The sequence below is a fragment of the Otolemur garnettii genome, unplaced genomic scaffold, assembly GCF_000181295.1.
Source record: "Otolemur garnettii isolate 467f Iridium unplaced genomic scaffold, OtoGar3 scaffold00051, whole genome shotgun sequence".
In the NCBI taxonomy this organism is placed as follows: domain Eukaryota; kingdom Metazoa; phylum Chordata; class Mammalia; order Primates; family Galagidae; genus Otolemur; species Otolemur garnettii.
In genome coordinates, this window is record NW_003852446.1 from 359,420 (window position 1) to 380,214 (window position 20,795).

General features: G+C 37.4%; 1 protein-coding gene across 5 annotated transcripts in view; it reads left to right on the forward strand.

Moving 5' to 3' along the window:
• Window positions 1-20,795, forward strand: part of GLRA2 (glycine receptor alpha 2) — a 192,475-nt gene that overhangs the window by 58,103 nt on the left and 113,577 nt on the right. For all 5 annotated transcript variants that reach the window (XM_012806406.1, XM_012806407.1, XM_003791851.3 and 2 more), the window contains 3 exons: window positions 9,639-9,721; window positions 12,943-13,080; window positions 14,934-15,148. In XM_012806406.1, coding sequence (XP_012661860.1) covers window positions 9,639-9,721; window positions 12,943-13,080; window positions 14,934-15,148 — 436 coding nt within the window. The remainder of the gene's footprint in view (window positions 1-9,638; window positions 9,722-12,942; window positions 13,081-14,933; window positions 15,149-20,795) is intronic.

Consider the following 20,795-nt stretch of genomic DNA (forward strand, 5'->3'; position numbering starts at 1 on the left):
AAAAAAAAAAAAAAAAAAAACGATGTGTCTCTGGTGTCCAGCCACACTGTTCTGAGCCCTGTTTTACATCTAGTTTCATCTTTCCCTTTGATATTCTCAGCATCAAAGTCAGCTCTTGGGGATATCAGTAGGGAATCCAGGAATCTATCAACTCATTTACACAAAGGGAGAAATGACTTGGTACTTGAAATGCTCTTCCTATCTTTGCATCTTAATAGTTATAGGAGCCTTTAGCTAAAATGTCTATTAGTTGATTATACATAGCAGCCAAGAGTTGGAAGGTATTTGAGCAAGGACATATTGGGATCTTTCTAGAATTCCTAACAATTTATAGACCAAGAATTTCAAAGTTTATGTGGCTGTCCATGAACCAGGTGACCAGTTCAGGGCAGTCCATGGGCAGGACTCGCTCTATGCTTTTTATAAAATGAGTGAATTCAAAGCAGCCATTGCATCACAGAGCTTTCAGAAATTATAAGTTATGAGCCCAGGAATGGACTAACAACCTTTGGTATATGTATACCATGGAATACTAGTCAGCCACTAAAAAAGATGGAGACTTGACATCCTTTCTATTAACCTGGATGGATGTGGAACACATTATTCTTAGTAAAGCATTACAAGAATAGAGAAATAAGAATCCTATGTACTCAATTCTGATATAAGGACAATTAAGGCCCTAGTATACAATGGGGGGGTTGGGGGATGGGGAGAGCTGAGAAAGGGAAGGAGGGAAGGGGTAGGGGGACAAGGGATGTGGTATACCTTTTGGGAGTGGGACACAATTATAAGAGGGTCCTTAACTAAAAAAAGCAATCAGTGTAATCTGGTTCTGTGTACCCTCAATGAATCTCCAATAATAAAAATTAAAAAAAGAGAAAAGAAATGTCATTCCTGGCTCGGCGCCTATAGCTCAACCGGCTAAGGCGCCAGCCACGTACACCTAAGGTGGTGGGTTCGAATCCCCAGCCCGGACCCGCCAAACAACTATGATGGCTGCAACCAAAAAATAGCCGGGCGTTGTGGCGGGCGCCTGTGGTCCCAGCTACTTGGGAGGCGGAGGCAGGAGACTCGCTTGAGCCCAGGAGTTGGAGGTTGCTGTGAGCTGTAATGCCACGGCACTCTGCCCAGGGGGACAGCTTGAGGCTCTGTCTCAAAAAAAAAAAAAAAAAAAAAAAAAAAAAAAAATGTCATTCCTTGCCTGCCTAGCCAAACTTGGACCAATTCTGTTTGTTCTCCATGGATAAAGATCCTTGTGTGAGTACCTTGGGTTTTAACTCAGGAGCACAAAATGATTAGTGCAAGGCATGCTTCCCTGATAGACCCAAAGGGCCTTCACAGGATCTAGGTCTGTGATAATAGGTTATCTGCTCTACCTAATCAATGTGAGGGTTTATCTAGGTTCCAGGGAGTACTTAAACCTCTTTATTAGATTAAACTCAGGTGTGTCAGACTCACATTCCCAAAAAGGATTCTTTAAATGGGAGAGTGGAAACAACTTTTAAAAAGTTGAATAGTAAATCCAAGATGCTAGGAGATATATATATATATATATATATATATATATCTCTGATGTTAAGTTGTGGTCTCCTTCAAGAGAGAAACTGTCTTATTTCAAGTGTCTGATACACCATGCCTAATAAATATTTGCCAGAATATTGCTGTAGGTATGGACTAAGTTACAGCCCAGGTGGGATCCTGATTAATGCCAATCCTTCCACACTAAGGACCGATTAGTCCTCCTCTACATTCTGTCCTTTTTCATGCCCAGTACCATGAGATTTTGTAAATTTTTTTGTTCATTCAATGCATGTTGTAGCTGCTTCCCTAACTTCAAAGTTCTCAGCGGCTGATTTTCCAAAGCTTGGAGACAATAACCTGATAAATTGCTACCATGCTGAGTGGGGTTCCACTGCCTACTTTTAACCTTTGCACTATGGAGTATATTAGTAGGCACACTCCTATTGGTTTTGGTATTTTCTTTACCCCACCTTAAAACTGTCCTAACACCCCTCTTAGTGGCTTTCTCATTCTTCTACCCATACCTGCCATATTCTTGGTTGCCAGTGGTCTACTTTCAGCTTCACTGGCCTGACTTACCAGCGTGCCTCTCCACTGTGACTTAGGCCTATGATTAACTAGCCCCCTTGTTGCATTACCCCAAGGCCAATCATTTCACAGCCCATATGGGGCTAAAGTCCTACCCTGGTGTCGAGTAGAAAGTAGTATTTCCCAAAGAGAATGTTATTGCTACTGAAAAGTTGTAGATGCCTTTCCCTATCCTTTTTTTTTTTTATTCCCATTCAAACCTTCACCTTTTGGCCTATCACATTACCAGGAATTAAGGTCATCCCTTGGGACTTGTTGAAGTAGTACTTCTTAAAGTGTGCTTCAGGTCACCAGTATCAGTGTCACCTGGGCTACTTATCAAGAGGATCTGAGAATCTGCATTCCTGCATTCCTACTAAGGCCCTCAGATGACACTTATGTTCACCAGAAATTGAAACCCACTATGCTAAAGGATGTTTTGATCCAATAACCAGCCTAGCAGTGTGTTTTTAATTTAGTTATTCCCTAAATTGTCCCTCCCTCTCTCCATGGTTGTATTAATGATGCACTTTTAACTTGACTTCTAACTTGCTCCCAGGCTAGTTTCACTTACACTCTAAAGATGACACTCTTGGTTGATATTGGATACATCCTATCAAATCTCCCTGACACTAACATGTCACATGTTAGAAATTTAAAGTTACAACTGAGAGGAAAGATTCAACAGATCTACATTGTACAATAAGGGCTTCCTTATGTTTCCAGGGAAAGAGTGGATTGGGTTCTAAGATGTTAGATGACAAAGCCCAGTGGGGGTAATAAATATCTCACCTATCTTCCTCAATTGCCAGAAAGTTCCAAGTTTAAGAAGCTTTATTACTCCCACTTAAAGATTTCATTGTATTTAAAAGGGTGAATTTACTCGTAAGAGAAAATCTTTCAAGTTGGTCCCCTTTGCCTATAATTTATAATCACAGAGATGTTAAGCAGGATGAAGGTGCTAGAGTAGGGGTCAAGGAGGTCCAGAAATTTGTTCAAGATCACATAACTCTTTAGGAGTAATCTGTGTCTACCACCCAAGTCCCCAGGCTGCTAGGGCAAGGCTGGCGGAGTTTTTAAAAGGATAATCCATGAGAATTATGGATTTCATCCGGATTTCTTCCGGATGCCTGAAGAAAAGTGAAAGGGGTATCCCTGAGCACATGCAAGGCAACTAGGTGTCTATGACCACCTCTGCTGGATTCATAGACAAAGGAAGATGATAAATTGGTAACAGATTCTTTTTGTAAGGAGGAAATGTGGTAGAGTGGGTAATAAAGGAATTTAATGTCAATTAAAATTGGGTTCAAATCTAACTTTGGCTGCTTACTGGTTTTGTGACTTTGGGAACATAGGTTTACCTCTGTGCACTTCAATTTGCTTATTTCAAAATTGGAGATAACACCATGTGCCCTATGTGATGATACTCCATGATTATAAAATAATGAGAGCTAAAAACACGGCAAGTATTTCGAGAATTATGATTATTAATACTATCATCATCACTGTAAGTTTTATTTTTTCTTTCTATGTATTTTAATCCTGAAGGAGCACCATAGGTTCTATCCCCTCTGATGTAGCCATATACCACTGAGTTCTTGTAGCATGCTGTTCAGAGTGTGCTAAATGTGGTCCCCAGCAGGGAGACAATAGCAATATCCTCAAGACTCTCTTGCTTCTCCTGAAAAACAGAGAAACATCCTCTTGTCTTGCCTCTCTGAATAAGGCAAACTATTGTAGCTGTAAGAATTAACTCTCCTAAAATAGCAGGTTGGCAAACTTTGCTTTAGGCAAGGCAGATCACTTATTAAAATTTGTATTTCTACCTGAAAATTCATTTTCTCTTCAAATGGCATTTTTTCCCTTCAAGAAGCTCACTGGGAATGGACTCCCAATTCCAATACTGAGGTTCTTTTTTTGAACCAGTAATTGCTTTATGAGTCAAAGAGCCTTCTGTCTACCATAACATTAGAATGTTAAATTATTAATTCATATTCTTTTAGCAATGTGAGAACAACCCTGGTCATGGACCCAGTTGCCTGACCAAGTCTCAATGATAGGCAGACCAAGCTTCCTGGCTTTCCATCAGCTTGAGTCTCCTTATTTCTAATGAGAATCTGCTAGGCCAGGCAAGCTTTGCTAACTTCCTCTGACAGTCTTGTAATTTGGCAACCTTCTGTGGGTTCTAATTACCGGCCTCTTCCCTTCAAAATCCTTTGTTCTTTACCATTCCCACAAAATAAAAGTCTGAAATTCTCCCACAGAGTTCTAGGATGCTGATTCATTAATTTGGTCAACAAATATTTATTAAATACCCACTCTGTTCTAGACACTGTTTTAGATGGCAAAAGAGAGAGACGCTTGGCCTTTATGTATCTTGTACTGTACTGCAGTAGGGCAAAAAAGATAATAATCAAATAAAAATATACAAATTATAATATTTGATTAAAAAAACTGTAAAGGTAACTGAAAGTGCTGATAATATCTGCATCTATCAGCCATTTAAACTTTAAGTGAGGTGTAAACCAAAGAGCTGGTTTTATGAGCAAGGTGAACTAAATAAGAGAGTAGTAAAAAGGAAAGGGCAAGAAAGGTGAGATTTGGGGGGACTGACTTTCTGTGCTTTGTTTTATTCCTTGCCTTTAAAGAAGAATGTTTGCTCAGCCTTCTTATTTTCTGTAAAGAATCAGGTCCTCTCTAAAAGAACTTTATTCCTTCCATTGTGCAAACAGAAGCAGGAGTGCCCTGAATGCACAGTGGGGGAAAGAGGATAAGCTTTAGGAAATGAGTTCTTTGACAAAAATCAGAAGGAAGAGGGGTGGCCTCAGCTCACTGCCTTCAGGTGCAATGGCCTTAATATTTCAGATCATGAGGAAGAGGAGAGCAAATCTGACATGCTATAGGCAGTGTCTGCCAGTGAGAATCCCAAGTTTCCAGACAAGTTTGGAGTAATATCACCTTTTCAATTAAAATCATTCTTTGATTAGTTAGTTCCAATTTGGTACTGAGTACATGTGTTGGTTTCTCCATTCTTGTGATGTTTCACTTAGAAGAATGGTTTCCAGTTTCATCCAAATTGTCACCAAAGATACCGGATTGCCATTTTTTATGTCTGAGAAGTACTGTATGGTATGCGTATACCACATTTTATTAATCTATCATGTATTAGGGGGCAGTCGAGCTGTTTCCATGTCTTTGCAATTGTGAATTGTGTTGCTATAAACGTTTGAGTGAAGGTGTACTTTTTATAAAATGATCTTTTTTTTCCTTTGGGTATATCCCAGCAGTGGGATTGCTGGATTCAATGGTAGGTCTGCCTTAAGATCTTTAAGGTATCTGCAAACTTTCCATAGAGGCTGTACTAGTTTGCAATCCCACCAGCAGTATATAAGAGTTCCTTTTTCTCCATCTCCACAGTGTGCATATGGAAGTAAATCTCAACGAAAATCAAGCTGGGGGAGGGCTGAGGAGGGAATGGGTAAATTCACACCTATTTGGCACAGTGCACAGTATCTGGGTGAAGGGCACACTTACAACTTTGACCCAATCTATACAAAAACAAAGTCTGTAAACAAAACATGTTTACCCCCTAATATCCTGAAATTTTTAAAAAATACAAAAAAATTTCAAGACCCCCTGAAAATGGTGGAGAGCCAAAGCAAAGGAGACAAAAAAATTATTCATATTTTCATACATTGCATACATCAGATTTATTTAATGCAATTCCTACAATTCTGTACAAAATAATATCAAGTTCATTCCCTCCAAACTCATAATTTTTAAATCACAAAATAGTCTTTTAAAAAAACAAATGTGGGGGAGACAATGCAAGGGTATATTTCAAAATAACTAAGATTAAATTTTAAATGTCTTCCCACAAAAAAAGTAAGTGAGGTGATGGTTATGCTAATCAGTTTGATTTAAGCATTCTACAATGTATATCACATCATCACATTGTGGGCTATAAATGTATACAGTTATGATTTTAATTAAAAATTAAATAGAAAAGAATAAAAAAAAAATTAGACTGACCAGCCACACTGAAGCTCCACTAAAAAACAAAACAAAACAAAACAAAACAAATGGGGTGGTAGTTACTTTGAGGGGGTTTTGATTGGGAAGAGAACACAAGGGAATGTTCAGGGTTCACAAGTGATGCAAATATTCAAAATTTGGATCTGAAAACTTGTCAAATGGGTGGATATAGATGAAAAAGTCTTTACACTGTAACTTAAAATTTATGTAATTTTACTGCATTTAATGTAAACTTCAGAGGAAAATATAAAAGAGGAATAAATAAGTAAAGAGAAAACGTAGATGTTAGACCTTCTGATGCATGATAAACTAGATATCATAAATTATGGTCTCTGAGGCTCAACCAAGGACTGATTAGATCTTTACAAGCACTTCCCATTTGCCCAGCTGAAGACATGATTTACCAAACACCTTATTATTGGTACCCATTGAGTTCCAATACAAAACCCATCTAGAAAGGAAATTATAAAAACAAATAAGGAAGAAAGAAAATACCACTGAGTTCTCAGCCGAGACAAGATTCAGGGATAGTGACCTGCTTGTTGGGAATTTCTCTCTGTGGAGTCTTCCATGGTTTTGACTCCTAAAATGTTAGGCCCTCTTAGAATTATTAAATCTGCCACAAAGGCAGGAATAATTGTGTGTGAGGCCTTGCCTGTCTGAATGAAAAGGAAAAATTTATTTTGCAAAAGAATCAAGTTCAGCAAGAAATATTAAAATATATGGTTGAAGTGCACATTGCATATTCTTCTAAGCTGCTTTCATTTCCACTGTAATTATTTTCTAATTTCTCTGAACTAAACTTTTCAAAATGATAATGAAATTTCCAGATTTTCTGATTTTAATTTGCTTAAACAAATTATCCACAGGCTCTCAGATTATTTTTGTATAATGAACATATTTTTTAAGTTTTATTTTTGGAATTATAAATTTTCAAATTATAGCTATATTTGTTTATGGGGTACAAAGTGATACTATGATTTATAAATACAATGTGGAATAATTAAATCAATCAAATTATTGTCTTCATCACCTCAAATGCTTATCATTTTTTGTGGTGAGATGGTTTGAAATTTACTCTCAGCAATTTTAAAATATCCAATACATTATTATTTACTATATTTGCCATGCTGTGCAATATATCTCAAAGAAAGAAAAAATATGCCTCTTGTCAAATTGAAGTTTTTAACCTTTTGCTCCACTGTTCACAATAGTCAGGCTATGGATGAACATATTTTTGTATGATGAAAATATTTCCTCTTTAAAATATATAAAAGAGTAGATGGCCATCAGAGTCATGGTAATGACAATTGTAAGCTCATAGATCTGAGGGTTTTTTTATCCTTATTAAAGTGCCAGTTTTTTTTTCACTAGATTTTCATTTTCATTCTTTTATTCTGCCCTTATTTTAAACAGTTTATGGCATTAATATCAGTAAAATTGTGTTAAAAATATGAAGTTCTCATGCTGGGAAAACATAATTAAATATCTATATATTTATAGCCATATCTAGAAATGAGCTCTACAAGTAACAAAAATTATTTTTCCTGTCTAAAATGTTATTTTTAAGTCAGTTGTTTAGAATTCAAAGCCATTTTTCCCTTAGAAAGATAGCATTTGGGTATTCAGAAATAATGCATAATAAAGACTAAAAACAAAATATAAACCATCCCACTAATCAGAAATATCTACTTTTTATTTCAATTGATTTCCAAAAATGAAAACATGCTTTACACCACAGTGTTTTCCAAGTCATTGTTGTATTTTAACAATTTTGATGATTGTCAGCATGGATTTTTTGTCTAATGTCACTTCAAGCCCTAAACCATTCCTTTCTTTATTTTAAGTGTGCCACAATTTTGTATTTTGCTTTTACCTGAATAAAATATAAAATGAAGCAGAGAAAGGAAAGAGCAGGGAGCCAGGTGAGCAGACTGAGAATGAGTATGAAACTAGGGTAAAGTTTATGATGCAAAGTGAGAGTTAGAGGGGTCTTTGGACAGAAAAGGTGCTTGAGATATGATACAATGAACAGAATTGGCAGTGAACCCTAGAATTAACAGGGACTGTAGAATTAGGATCGTATGTGAATATGAATCATCTTATCCTACCTCATTTGGTTGATGGGGAATAAATGTGTAGCAAGTTTAAGGTCTTGTTGAGGAAGTACTGGGAAGGAAACCTAGATCTGCTGATTCCCAATCCTCCTTTCCTTCCTTGAATCTTGGAGGTGCAGAAAAACTGAAGAGCAAGTGGTATGCACTGTCCCCTTAAGAACTAAAAAGGAAGCAGTGGAAATCAGATAGTGGCTCAAAGAAGATCCTGATATAAGGCTCAGTTGGAGCTGGATGGGGCTCAGAAAAGTTAAGGAAAAAGGAAAACAGAGCAGAGTATCCCTTACTGGGTACAGAGAGATGAAGACTAAGCACCAACCACAACCTTTAAAGGGGATTTTCTACCTTAAGAACTAGTGCTCCAGTGCAGCAGCCCATACAGCTTATGGCTTAGGAAGAGTGAGAGTTTTAAGAAATACTTGTATAGCTCAATAATGAAACACCTTGGTGGAAAGGGTATGGAGAGAGATTTAGCTCTCCTAACAAACATGAGAGCTCACGAGATGAGAGCAGTGGTGAATTGGCAGGAGCAGGCAGACAAAAACCATGTGCATTCTATCACGGACACGCTTACTCTGACTGTCTCCTCTCCTGCCTGTAGAACGCCAGCATGGCGTCTCTCTGCTGAAGATTATCAAGCTCTGCTAAAGACTAAGATATATTTTTCTAAGAAGACTGCTTTACTCTAAGACACACTCCCACTCTCTCCAACTAAAGTAGATAGCCCTCAGGCACCTAAGAGAAACTGTTCCTGAGCAAGGTAGCTTAGTGGTCCACATCTGGAACCTACCTAAGCCGGGCCTGAGACCTGGCCAGTCCTGGGCCCTGACACTCCAGAATTGTCAAAATTCTAGAATGAATGCTGCAATATATGGTTAATCCATCCATGCATATTAGTATATGAAAACACTGTGGAGTTAAGCATCTACCCGTTTGGTGGAAGAACCAATGCTTATCACAACCAAATATGCTTATCACATCATTTATTGTCCTTGATGCAAAGTCCATTTATGCAAAATATAATTCTAAAACAGTATAAACCCTGTATCTTTTGGACATAAATGTGGTAAAGTGCCTATTGTTCTTATTACACTATTTCTCAGTGATCTTATTTAATCTAGCATGAACTTGAGACCAGTGTCATAGGTGGTGGGATTGGAGGGAGTCAGAGGCTAAAAGATGGGTAACAGTGAGTAAGGAGTTATGGTGAAATACTATAGTATTTTTTAAATTTACTAATGATTAATCTTCATTTGAAAAACAAAAAGCACCTGGGCTTAGATTTCATTATCTGTATCAATGCCACCTTACTTAATGCTAAATGCATTTTTGTTTTTTTTCTCATGAATTAGACCTCCCAGATTTAAGACTAGTTTTAAATTTTTCTCTTTCTTTGTTAAGGCTCACCTTGACCTTATCCTGTCCCATGGACTTGAAGAACTTTCCAATGGATGTCCAGACATGTACAATGCAGCTGGAGAGCTGTAAGTCACCATTGTTGAAATGACTGCCTGCTTATATTAACCAATGACATGATTTTTCTAGTATTCCATTAAGGAGAAAAGATTCTTAAGACTTACTCTCTACCTACTTACCAAACCTCAACGTCTTAATGAAAGGACAAGCAAAAGTGTGTGTGTGTGTGTGTGTGTGTGTATGTGTACGCAGGCACTCCATATAAAAAGCTCCTTATCAGGACAGCATAGACAATCATTCAAAGTAAAATCCCAAATAACTTGCCCTTCTTCAAACAAACAAACCAAATTTGGTAAGCGTTTCTATGACATGATAATATTTCCTGCAAAAACTAAGATTATAAGTCATTAAACCTTTATAATGAACCACTCTCTAATCAGAAAATTATGTTTCTTTCCATCTTATGCCCATATAGATGGTCACCTCAAAGGAATTCTGGCAAGGAAGGATAATTACTTTGAAAGCAAGACACAGGGCTCTTAACCACAGGAGGATGAAAGAATGAGGGGCAAGAGATGAGACAGAGTAAGATAGGATAAGAGGCAGCTCTCTTAAACAAGCAGTAGATACACAGGCATGGTGAAGCAAGTAGGAAAATGCCATCTACTTTGTCCCCTTTATGTCCTAGCCCTTATGCCACTGAAATCTTTGACATGTGCCTTAAGTTGCTGATGCCTCCAGGGTAATGGGATTTTCAGTTAAGAGACATAAATTTTTTTCTGGCTTGCTCTGTCAGTATCTCTGTTTATAAAATTCAGGGAATAGTAAGTGCTACTGACCTACAGGAATGTTAGGAGATTTAACGAGTTAGAGGCAAGGAAATACTTTTATTATCACTTCTTGGTTTAGCAAAATACTATGTTTTAAAAGACACATCAACTGTTATTTAAAAAGAGGCAATGACAGGATTTCCTTCTGATCATTTAAAAACACTGCAGACTTCTCTTGAACATTCCTATGGAAATAAACAAAATAATGAAACATCTTTGTTTTAAGGAGTTGTCAGAGATAAAATGAGAATTCCTGATTTACAATAGGCTTTATGTATTCATTTTTTTCCCTATCACCTCTTCTCTTGAGAAGAAAGTTGAGAAAAACATTTTGTTGCATAATGATTTCTTCTTTGTGTCTTCTCTACTGTTCTAAACCATCCCCTGCCTCAACCCCACACTTTTATTTTCTCTGTAAAATATCAGCTATAGCTGTCAACTGAGGCTCATCCAAGGCTTAAAAATTTGAATTAGTAAATATGTTTGGCCCTTGCAAGACCTAGAAATAATTAAATCAAAGAAGTTACAGCTTACCACTAACTTTGGATGTGAAGGGGGAATGACTTTTTGCTTTTCTACTCCAGTGTTATTTTCTTTTTTGCCATCTTTTTACCTCTACTATATGCCCCATGCCGGGGCTTCAGGGTGGTTAACAAGGACTAGTATTGTGGTAGCCATCAAGAAGCTCACCAGATGAAGACCTAGGGTATTTAGTGAACTTTGAGTAGTTGCTGGAAGTAGCCAAGTTGTACTTATACAGAATCGCAGTGAAAGAGAAAGGTTTGCCATTCTCTTTCTGGACCATCAACACTTGTTACAGGATCCTCTTTATAACTGTGGTGTCACACAGCTCACAGCAACCTCCAGCTCCTGGGTTTAGGTGATTCTCTTGCCTCAGCTTTGCAAGCTTTGGCCAGGGCCAGGTTTGAACCTGCCACCCTTGGTATATGGGGTGGGCGCCCTGCTTTTCCATGCTTTTATGGTTTTGGTTTTGAATTTAAAAGGTGATCCAAAAAGAGAGGAAAATAGATTCTAATTAAACTTGCCATTGATTTCTCAGTAGCTTTGGTGAGTCAATATCTTGCAGTAAATAAGAATAAGAATCTATGAACTTGGGTGGCACCTTTGGCTCAGTGGGCAGGGCGCCCACCCCATATACCAAGGGTGGCAGGTTCAAACCTGGCCCTGGCCAAAGCTTGCAAAGCTGAGGCAAGAGAATCACCTAAACCCAGGAGCTGGAGGTTGCTGTGAGCTGTGTGACGCCACAGCACTCTACTGAGGGCCATAAAGTACAACTTTGTCTCTAAAAAAAAAAAAAAAAAAAGAAGAAGAAGAAGAATCTATTGGGCAGCACCTGTGGCTCAAGGAGTAGAGTGCTGGCCCTATATACCAGGGGTGGTGGGTTGAAACCTGGCCCTAGCCAAAAACTGCAAAAAAAAAAAAAAAGTATCTATAAACTTAATAAACATACTGAGGTTATTGGCCAGCCAAGACTTCACACAAAATCCTTTGTCCTCATGACTCTTATTTTAAAAGTTCAAATATTACAAATAAAGGGGGAGAGTAGAGGATAGAGAAATGATACATGAAAGGAGAGTAGCCTTAATTTCTGGGGTAGAGAAAGTTACAGAAGCTATTGACAGAAAATGACCTAGTTAGCAGGAGCTTGTAGAGTAAGAGCTAACTTTGCTTTACTAAACATACAACAACTTTACTTTGGACAAATCATGTAGCGATATGATCTTCCATAACAGGTAATCTGTTTTGCTTCATATTAATAACTGTGATGAATGAGCCCATTTAGCAAGATACTTGCACAAATGAGTATTCTTAATTTGCATATTCTACAATTTAACCTTAGGTTATCTGCCTATAGCTTTCCCCACTTGCTAAAGTAGAAGAACGTTAACATAAGCCTATTGAGAGTAAAGCTAACAGACCTTAAAGGGAGAAGGGCCAAGTCTGCAATGGAAATGTTTTAGGCAGGCCCGTAATGAATAAATTCCCACTAAAGAAAAGAATGGTTTTCATTTGAAGTACTAAGACTAGAACTGTGAATTGGATTGTTTTATTGGATTGCCAAAGACACAGCTTGCAAGTAAAGACAATCTTCAAAAGATTTTTATGTTTGTTTACTTGTCTGTTCTTCAGAAAGTTAGTGAATAAAGAGGCAGAGAAAATAGACTTTATAGATTCCATTCTCTCATTACACACACACACACACACACACACATACACCATCCATCCATCCATCCATCTATAAATAGCTTGCTGTTTTCAATTTCTTTGGCTCCAATGACATGTAGCTGTCATGATGATTGCAGCTCTTTCATTAAGAATACTCTCGAATTGATTATGTGTCTGCTTTAGATGATTTCCTCATTTGCTTCTTTTCATGGCTATACTTTCAAGCTTTCTTGAAAAGACATTCAGTTTTTCACTATGTTTCTTTACTCCAGTTGGGTACACGATGAATGACCTGATATTTGAGTGGTTAAGTGATGGTCCAGTGCAAGTTGCTGAAGGATTGACCCTGCCTCAGTTTATTTTAAAAGAAGAGAAGGAACTTGGCTACTGCACAAAGCACTACAACACTGGTAAGATTTCTTTCATTTGCTAAACCCAAGGGAGCTCCATGTGCAGCTCAGAGTATATATCCTATCACCTTAATTGCTGCATGTTTATCAAGCAAAGGGAGCTACTTGGCATACACTTGGTTTGGCTACACCCTACACCCTCTGGAATAGGTCAGCAAGCATAAGAGAACACAGAAAGAAAGAAAGAAGGTTTAGGAATCTTTTGCTATTCTCTTGCTGACCATCTATTGTCAAACAAGACTAAAGAAAGGTGTGGGACACCTCATTAGTGGTGCCCACAGTGTATGAATTGTGGCCCCTTCCTGACTTCCATTCTTGACATTGGATCCTCAACTCAATTTGCATTCCCTGCCTTAGTAGAAGAGAGGGGTAACAACATAGGTCTTTGTAAACCTAGGAATAGAGCTGTTATGCTCTGCAGTCCTGGACAGCAACACGAGTTTGGATGAAAATCAGCTGGCAGGAATACACTTGGCTCTAAAGTCCTGTGTTCTCAGTAGTGCTGACAGACACATGGGGAGGGGGCAGAGAGGATAATTTGAAGTGGTAGTAACAGGTGGGCTTCTGTTGTTGCCTGCAAGATTATGGCTGCCCAGTAAAGTTGATAGCTTTACCTATGAATATCCTGATCTTTGACACCATAAAAGCTGATCATAGACAATCAAGACACGATGGTTAGTCCAAGTCCCCTGCTGAGGAGAATGATTCATGAACACTTGTTCCAGCAGTGAACAATAATTTCCTATGAAGTAACGTAAACCTGATTCCAAGGTGTTGTTTCTAACCAAGAACAATTCAGCCTTATCTCTGGTAATTTGTATGGACTAAGTGAAATTGCCTTTGGGGGTTCTACCTCCAAGTCAATTAAAGAAGAAAAAAGTGGGAAGAGACAGGAATATCTATCTCTTAATAGTAAGTTAACAGTTTTAATATCTTTACATGTATTCTGGGGGTTTTTTTTTTTGAGACAAAGTCTCACTATGTTACCTTTGATAGAGTGCTGTGCTGTCACAGCTCACAGCAACCTCTAATTCTTGGGCTTAAGTGATTCTCTTGCCTCAGCTGCCCAAGTAGCTGGGACTACAGGTGCCCTCCACAACGCCCACCTATTTTTTTGCTGTGGTTGTCATTGTTGTTTAGCAGGCCCGGGCCGGATTCAAACTCACCAGCCGTGGGGGTATGTGGCTGGCAAGCTAACTACTGAAATATAGGCGCTGAGAGCCAATGCATTCTTTTTTATTGGCAAAGAAACACTGTAACTAGTCTCTACCACTATTCTTAATGTCCTCAAGCAATTACCCAGAAGGCTAGGAAATTTTTACAATGTCTGGATTATATACATGGCTTATACAAATGTTTATTTGTCTCTTTCTATTAATAACACAAATAACTCCAAATACTTTTTTGAACTTTACTACTTCAGATGGAACAATTTCAACTATTTTGTAGTATATAACATATGTTATATGTGTATGCTATATATTACATATTACAAGCCCACAAAATTTGAATGTGTTATTTCCCCTGGTATGTTATGTCAGTCTCACATTTTGAAGCTCTGTCTAAAATAACCAAGCTTCAGTAAGCACAAATTTAAAAAATTAAATATGCCACATAGGTTTGGTCCTGTAACCTTTCAGATAACACATTCTCACACTATTATTATCACTATTATCTCACAGTAATTATTTCCATTGCTGCTTGAGCTGGAGAAGAATTGAATTGGTTATATAGAAGAAGCATTTTGTATGATCTCTCAAGTCTATCTATAATACTCTTAAAAAATAAATGGGATGCTGGAATAGGGAAGACAAATTCAAATTGTACTTTAAATGATTATTTCCTGCTTCTAGGAAAGTTTACTTGCATCGAGGTCAAGTTTCACCTGGAACGTCAAATGGGATATTATTTGATCCAGATGTACATTCCCAGCCTGCTGATAGTCATTTTGTCCTGGGTCTCCTTTTGGATAAACATGGATGCAGCCCCTGCCAGGGTTGCACTGGGCATCACTACAGTCTTAACGATGACCACTCAGAGCTCTGGTTCCAGGGCATCTCTGCCAAAGGTAAAAAACATCTCCTTGCTTGACGACAAATGACCTGAGAGGTTCACCAAAGATCTTGTGGGTTGGAGATTTCTGTGAATACAGAAACCATTTGCCATCCTAAGGCACTATTGTAGTTGCAAGTGTAGTAATAGAACAAAAAGCTGAATTTGAGAGAACCAGGGCTCTTTGGACTAGGGAATCCTCAGAATCATAGAATTGAGGGGAAAGGGGAAACAGGGTTCAGAAAGAAGAGGAATGAATGGAGGCAGAAACATGGATCAGAAATTCTAAGAAGCTCTTTAGTGCTTTTGACCTCAGTTGTTTATGAGCCATGAAGGTTGCAGGAATTAGAGTGAGATTGGTGCAATTTGTGCTGTATTGTTAAGTATTTGTCAGTGAGGCTATTGCAATTCATATGCTCAGTAAAGTCATTTATAGTAATACAAATTTGAATTAGGCTCCTGAAAATGTATACAGAAAAGCCATATTAATGAGTAGATGTAAGAGATTAATGTACAACATTAGGGTGCAACAAATCAGATATGTGAATTTTTGATATGCCTTAGTTTTCTTTAATGACTAATATGCTACTGTCTGCTAGTAACATACCTAGTGAAGGAATAGTGCAGTCACCTAAGATGGTGAAAATTCCAGGAAATGTGACTGAGGGACTGAGGAGTATGGGATGGAAATCAAGGACACATATACATTTTGTAGCACCTCAAATGAAAATCCATAAGTGGCTATGTAATATATTTTTATGTAAGGTAGGCCCTCTGTACTTGTAAATATTGCTTAATCAAGTAATTATAAATGTCCTCTGTGTGCTTTCTCCTGTCACCAAGTACACTGGGCCATTGGCTTCAATATGAGTTCAATCTAGCATTCAGCATACATCACCTCATACTGGTTGAGCCACCTCTCCAAAACCCAGTTCCAGAAAACAGTTGAGATATAATCCTATATTTTTGTTGGCTTAAGGTTTTATTTGGTTGTGCTGCATTTGACATGATAAGAAATGTTAGATCATGTTCCACATTATCTCTTATGGCATATGCAGGAGGTCTGTGGCTATAATGGAAGTAGGCTGGATATTGTGGAAATAGTTACACAACTTAATAAGTCCTATTCCTCCAAAGATAAATATTAGGTTTTGTATGTTCTTAGAGAAAGGAATAGAGATATCTCTGATATTTTTTTTATCTAAAAGAACAAATAGCACATGTACCTATGGCATATTTCCATTGGAATACAGATGTCACCAGTACTAACAGCTTTTTACAGCTACTTAATCCCAGATCATTTATACCCAATAGTGACTCTAATACAATTTGTACCCTTCCCAAACAGGTTCATTTGCTAATTTTTCATTAGTTATTGCCATCACCGCATGTAGTGTCATAAGACCTTAGGATGCACAAACTTATATTTTACTATTTCATAAATAGCCAAAGTACTAATGCCAATTGTGAGCAGATAATGTGAAAATATAAGACATTTAGCCTCCAAACACTCATTGCTATGAAAAGAACACTCATATATTTTCAAAATGGTACCTTGAGTTTTTATAAATTTGTTATTCATTCTGTGAAGCTGTTATGATTCTGCATCAATGGTCAAAACTATTGCTAAATAAATAAGAATTGATCAGTAATCTTTGTATGTAGAAGCAATCAGAAATTCAGATAAACCAAAAGAGAGTATAATAAAACATTATTTTATACTTAGCTCTGAACTCATAGTGGTTATCATTTTGCCACTAGCAGGTTGATCTTCTGCATGTACTTTTCTTAAGCTGTTATTAAACATGGTTGGTCCTCAATTGGCCATGAGGAGATGTGACTCATATATATGAATGATGGTAAGAAATCAAAATGGGATGAAAAGTGAATCTTGGAAAATGAAGAACTGACCATACACTTATTTATACATATACATAGATATAAATACTCAATTTATAAACACTGCAATCTCGAACCATCAGATGCTCTGCTTGGCTGATTGTACAGTTGCTACAGGGCCTACTGTAATGTGCTGTATAGAGTATACATGCACATTCGACTTTAATAGTAAGACATGCTTGTTATAGAAGAGATAGAAAACACAGAAATCATTGTTTACATCCAGGAAGTAACTATTGTTAAGACATTGATGTATTTCCTTCCACTCTGTTTGCTATGTGCATCTGTGGGCAAACTTAATTATGTGCACACATAGAAAACTGGGACCAAACTTTTATAAAGTTCTAAACTATGTGCCATTTCCCATGGCATTAAAAATCTCTTTTGAGCACAATGACTTAATAATGGTCTATTGGCTATATTGGTCATCAATTATTTTGCCATCTTGGATATGCAGGATTTCCTTTTTTGCTTTCATATGTATGATCATTATATATACATTTGTATATGAGTGTTTGTATCTCACTGTCTCCTAGAAAATACATCTATAAATTCGTTTTAATTTTCAATGAGAAAAAAGAAATAACGAGGATGACTAGAGTAGGAGAAGATCTATGGGAAGATGTTTGATGGGATGCATATTCCATGAAGGCAGGAATTTTATCTTGTTCATTGTGTTAACTACAACATCGGGAACAGTATGTGGCAGATGATCAATAAATCCTTATTGAATCTATGAATAAATTAATGAACAGCCACGTTTCCCCATGTGAGACTATGTAAGACAGTAGTCCCCAACCTTTCTGGCACCAGAGACAAGTTTCATGGAAGATTATTTTTCCATAGAGTGGGGGTAGGATTATGGCACAGGAGGCAGAGCTCAGGTGTGATGTAAGTGATAGTGACTATAAATACAGATGAAGCTCTGCTTGCTTGTTTGCCCACTGCTCACCTACTGCTACAGGGCCCAGTTTTTAACAGGCCACAGACCATAACCATTTTGGCACCAGGGACCAGTTTCATAGAAGACATTTTCCATGGATGGTATGGGAGGCAGAGCTCAGGTGGGATATGGCAGGCAGAGCTCAGGTAATGACACTGTATGGGGTTTGGGAACCACAGATGTAGAAGAAAAAATAGACCTGAAGCAGACTATGGGTAAAAGTTTTATGGAAAAAATTACAATTTTAATATGCATAAAAAATTTATAACAATATAACATATACTAAAAAGGGATAGAATTTTTCTAAAGGAGTATGTCCCCTATTCCAGAAGTTCTCAACCAGAGTTTAGAAAGTTAAGAACATATGAATAAAGATATTTTTTGAAATATAAGCAGGCTTGAATATAAATCTTGAACATTTCATTTTGCTCAACCTCTCTAAGTTTGTTTTCTCATTGATAAAGTGAGAACATTCATACCTCTTTCAAAATCAGATGAGAATGAGATGAGGCACTTCCCAAATACATGGTTTAGCCAAGTTTTTGTACATAGTAAACACTTAACTCATTCTGATTATTTTTGTTGTTATTATTCCTTGTCCATAACATAGTAAAAAAGACTTCTCAGTGGAATGGGAGGTTATATAATATTAGAGACTCATAAAAGGGCCTTATGAATAGAATATTTCATGTTCTTTAAATGGCCCATTATTTAGTTATAGTTGTACTGTTAATGAGATAAGCCAAAAGCTTATCATATGCATGTGTGTCCACAATACAATTGACCCTCCATATCCATAGGTTCTGCCCAGATTCAACCACTCATGGGTAAAAAATATTTTAGAAATCAACAAAATAACAATAAAAATAACAGATACAAAAATCCAGTATAATACAATGTAACAAGTAATTATATAGTATTTATATTTTATTATGTATTATAAGTAATCTAGAGAGGAGTTAAAGTATACAGGAGGATGTGCTTAAGTTTTATATAACCACCATTTTATATAAGGGACTTAAGTATCCACAGCTTTTAGTATCTATGAGTATCCTGGAACCAATTCCCCTCAGATCTGAGGGACAGCTCTCTCTCTGTCTCTGTCTCTCTGTTTATGTCTCTCTCTCTCTCTCCCCCCCCATATATATACATGTAAACACATATGTGTGTGTTTTCCATAGGTAGACACTTTATCAGATGGGTTAAGTTCCAGAGGGTCTAAATAAGCAATGTCTCTATTTTTCTCCAATCACTGCCATTAAACATCCTACTGTGTTCTGTTCTCCTTGCCCCTGGAGGACATTTCAGGAGGATTCTATAGGTTCTTAGTCACCACATGCAATGCTATTAGACTCAGAATGCACAAATGTTTATTTTACAATTTAATGGAAAGCTAAAGGATTGGTGACAAATACTTGGTGACAGTCCATTATAAAACTTTTATTAAAAAGACTTTTAAAAAAATAAATCATCTAGTCTGAAACAAGACTTTGGTATCACACACAATTCAATGCTCTTTTCCTCCCTTGTCTCCAACTCAGGCCTGACTTTTGTCTTAAAGATATACAGTGAGGTGGAGCAAACGGTCTGTTCCTTCACAGTGCTCCTTCTGTTTCCAATTCCCCTTTCCCACTCCTGTTGCTGGAATCATCATTTTAAGGGATGAGGGTGAAGGGGAGGATGGATAAAAGTTCATGTGACTGACACGGTTGTATCCTATCCATTGGTGCTTTCTCTAATGGCAAGCCTCCAGGAAGTGCTGGATTTCTTGTGAGTTGAACGGGAGTTCTATGGAGTTCCCAGGGATCCTACATACTATACCATTTCTGGATGAACAATGCACTCTCTAGTTGATATCTTAAAATATTTTTTAGTTATTGCCTCCTAGCAGCATATCCCATACCACTTCTGACTCCTGAGGTCCCCTTGCTCAAGCAGACAGCCCTGCTGGTTGACAAGTTTCCCAAATGATTCACATCTGGCTATCTCCCACACCATTTATTTGGGCCACTAAGAACTTGTGCATTATTGCCTTGCTAAATGGTAGAAATGCAACTTAACTAACTGCTAACCTTCTGCTTTCATTCCACCATTGTGGGCATTCCACCTAACCTATTGCCGTCAGAATTTATCCAGGCAAGAAACAAGCATTGTTTCATTCATACGATCTCCAAACTACTGAGAACACACAAGAGGCTCTCCTAAGAACTCCTTTATTATTTAATCCAGGAACAACTTGGAATTTCAGCAACATAGCAGATATTTGTTATGCAGAGGAGATGCCAGTCTCTTCTCTTATTGCAGTGGGAATGAACCATCTTCTCTCATCTTTAGGATAGGAGAGAGATGCCACAGCATTGTCAACATCCCCAAATTCCATTACTTCAATTAATTCCTTTCAAATGTCTTATTTTCTTTAATAACATAGGGTATCGAATACAATGGTCTCTAGAAATTTACTCTCTTCTAGAAAGTCCTGTATCCTACTTCCATATGTGTAGAACTTTAGTAGAAATTCTGAGGCAACAAGAATATCCTGTTTTCATATGATTACACCAAGAAATAAGCATTTTTAATTTTAGACTGTTGTCCATATGAGGGCAAGGACTTCATGGATTTTGTAAATGTTTACATATCCACCATTTAGCACAACACCTGGTTTATAGTAGGTGTTCAGTAAAGAGTCAGTGAGTGTCTTAGCAAAGTATCACAAGAATGGAAGAAAAAGTATCCAATGTACACAACCTTATTATGAAATTAATTTATACCTTTTATATGAAAGCTATAACCTAATAACAGCCTAAGAATGGGGGGGGGAGAG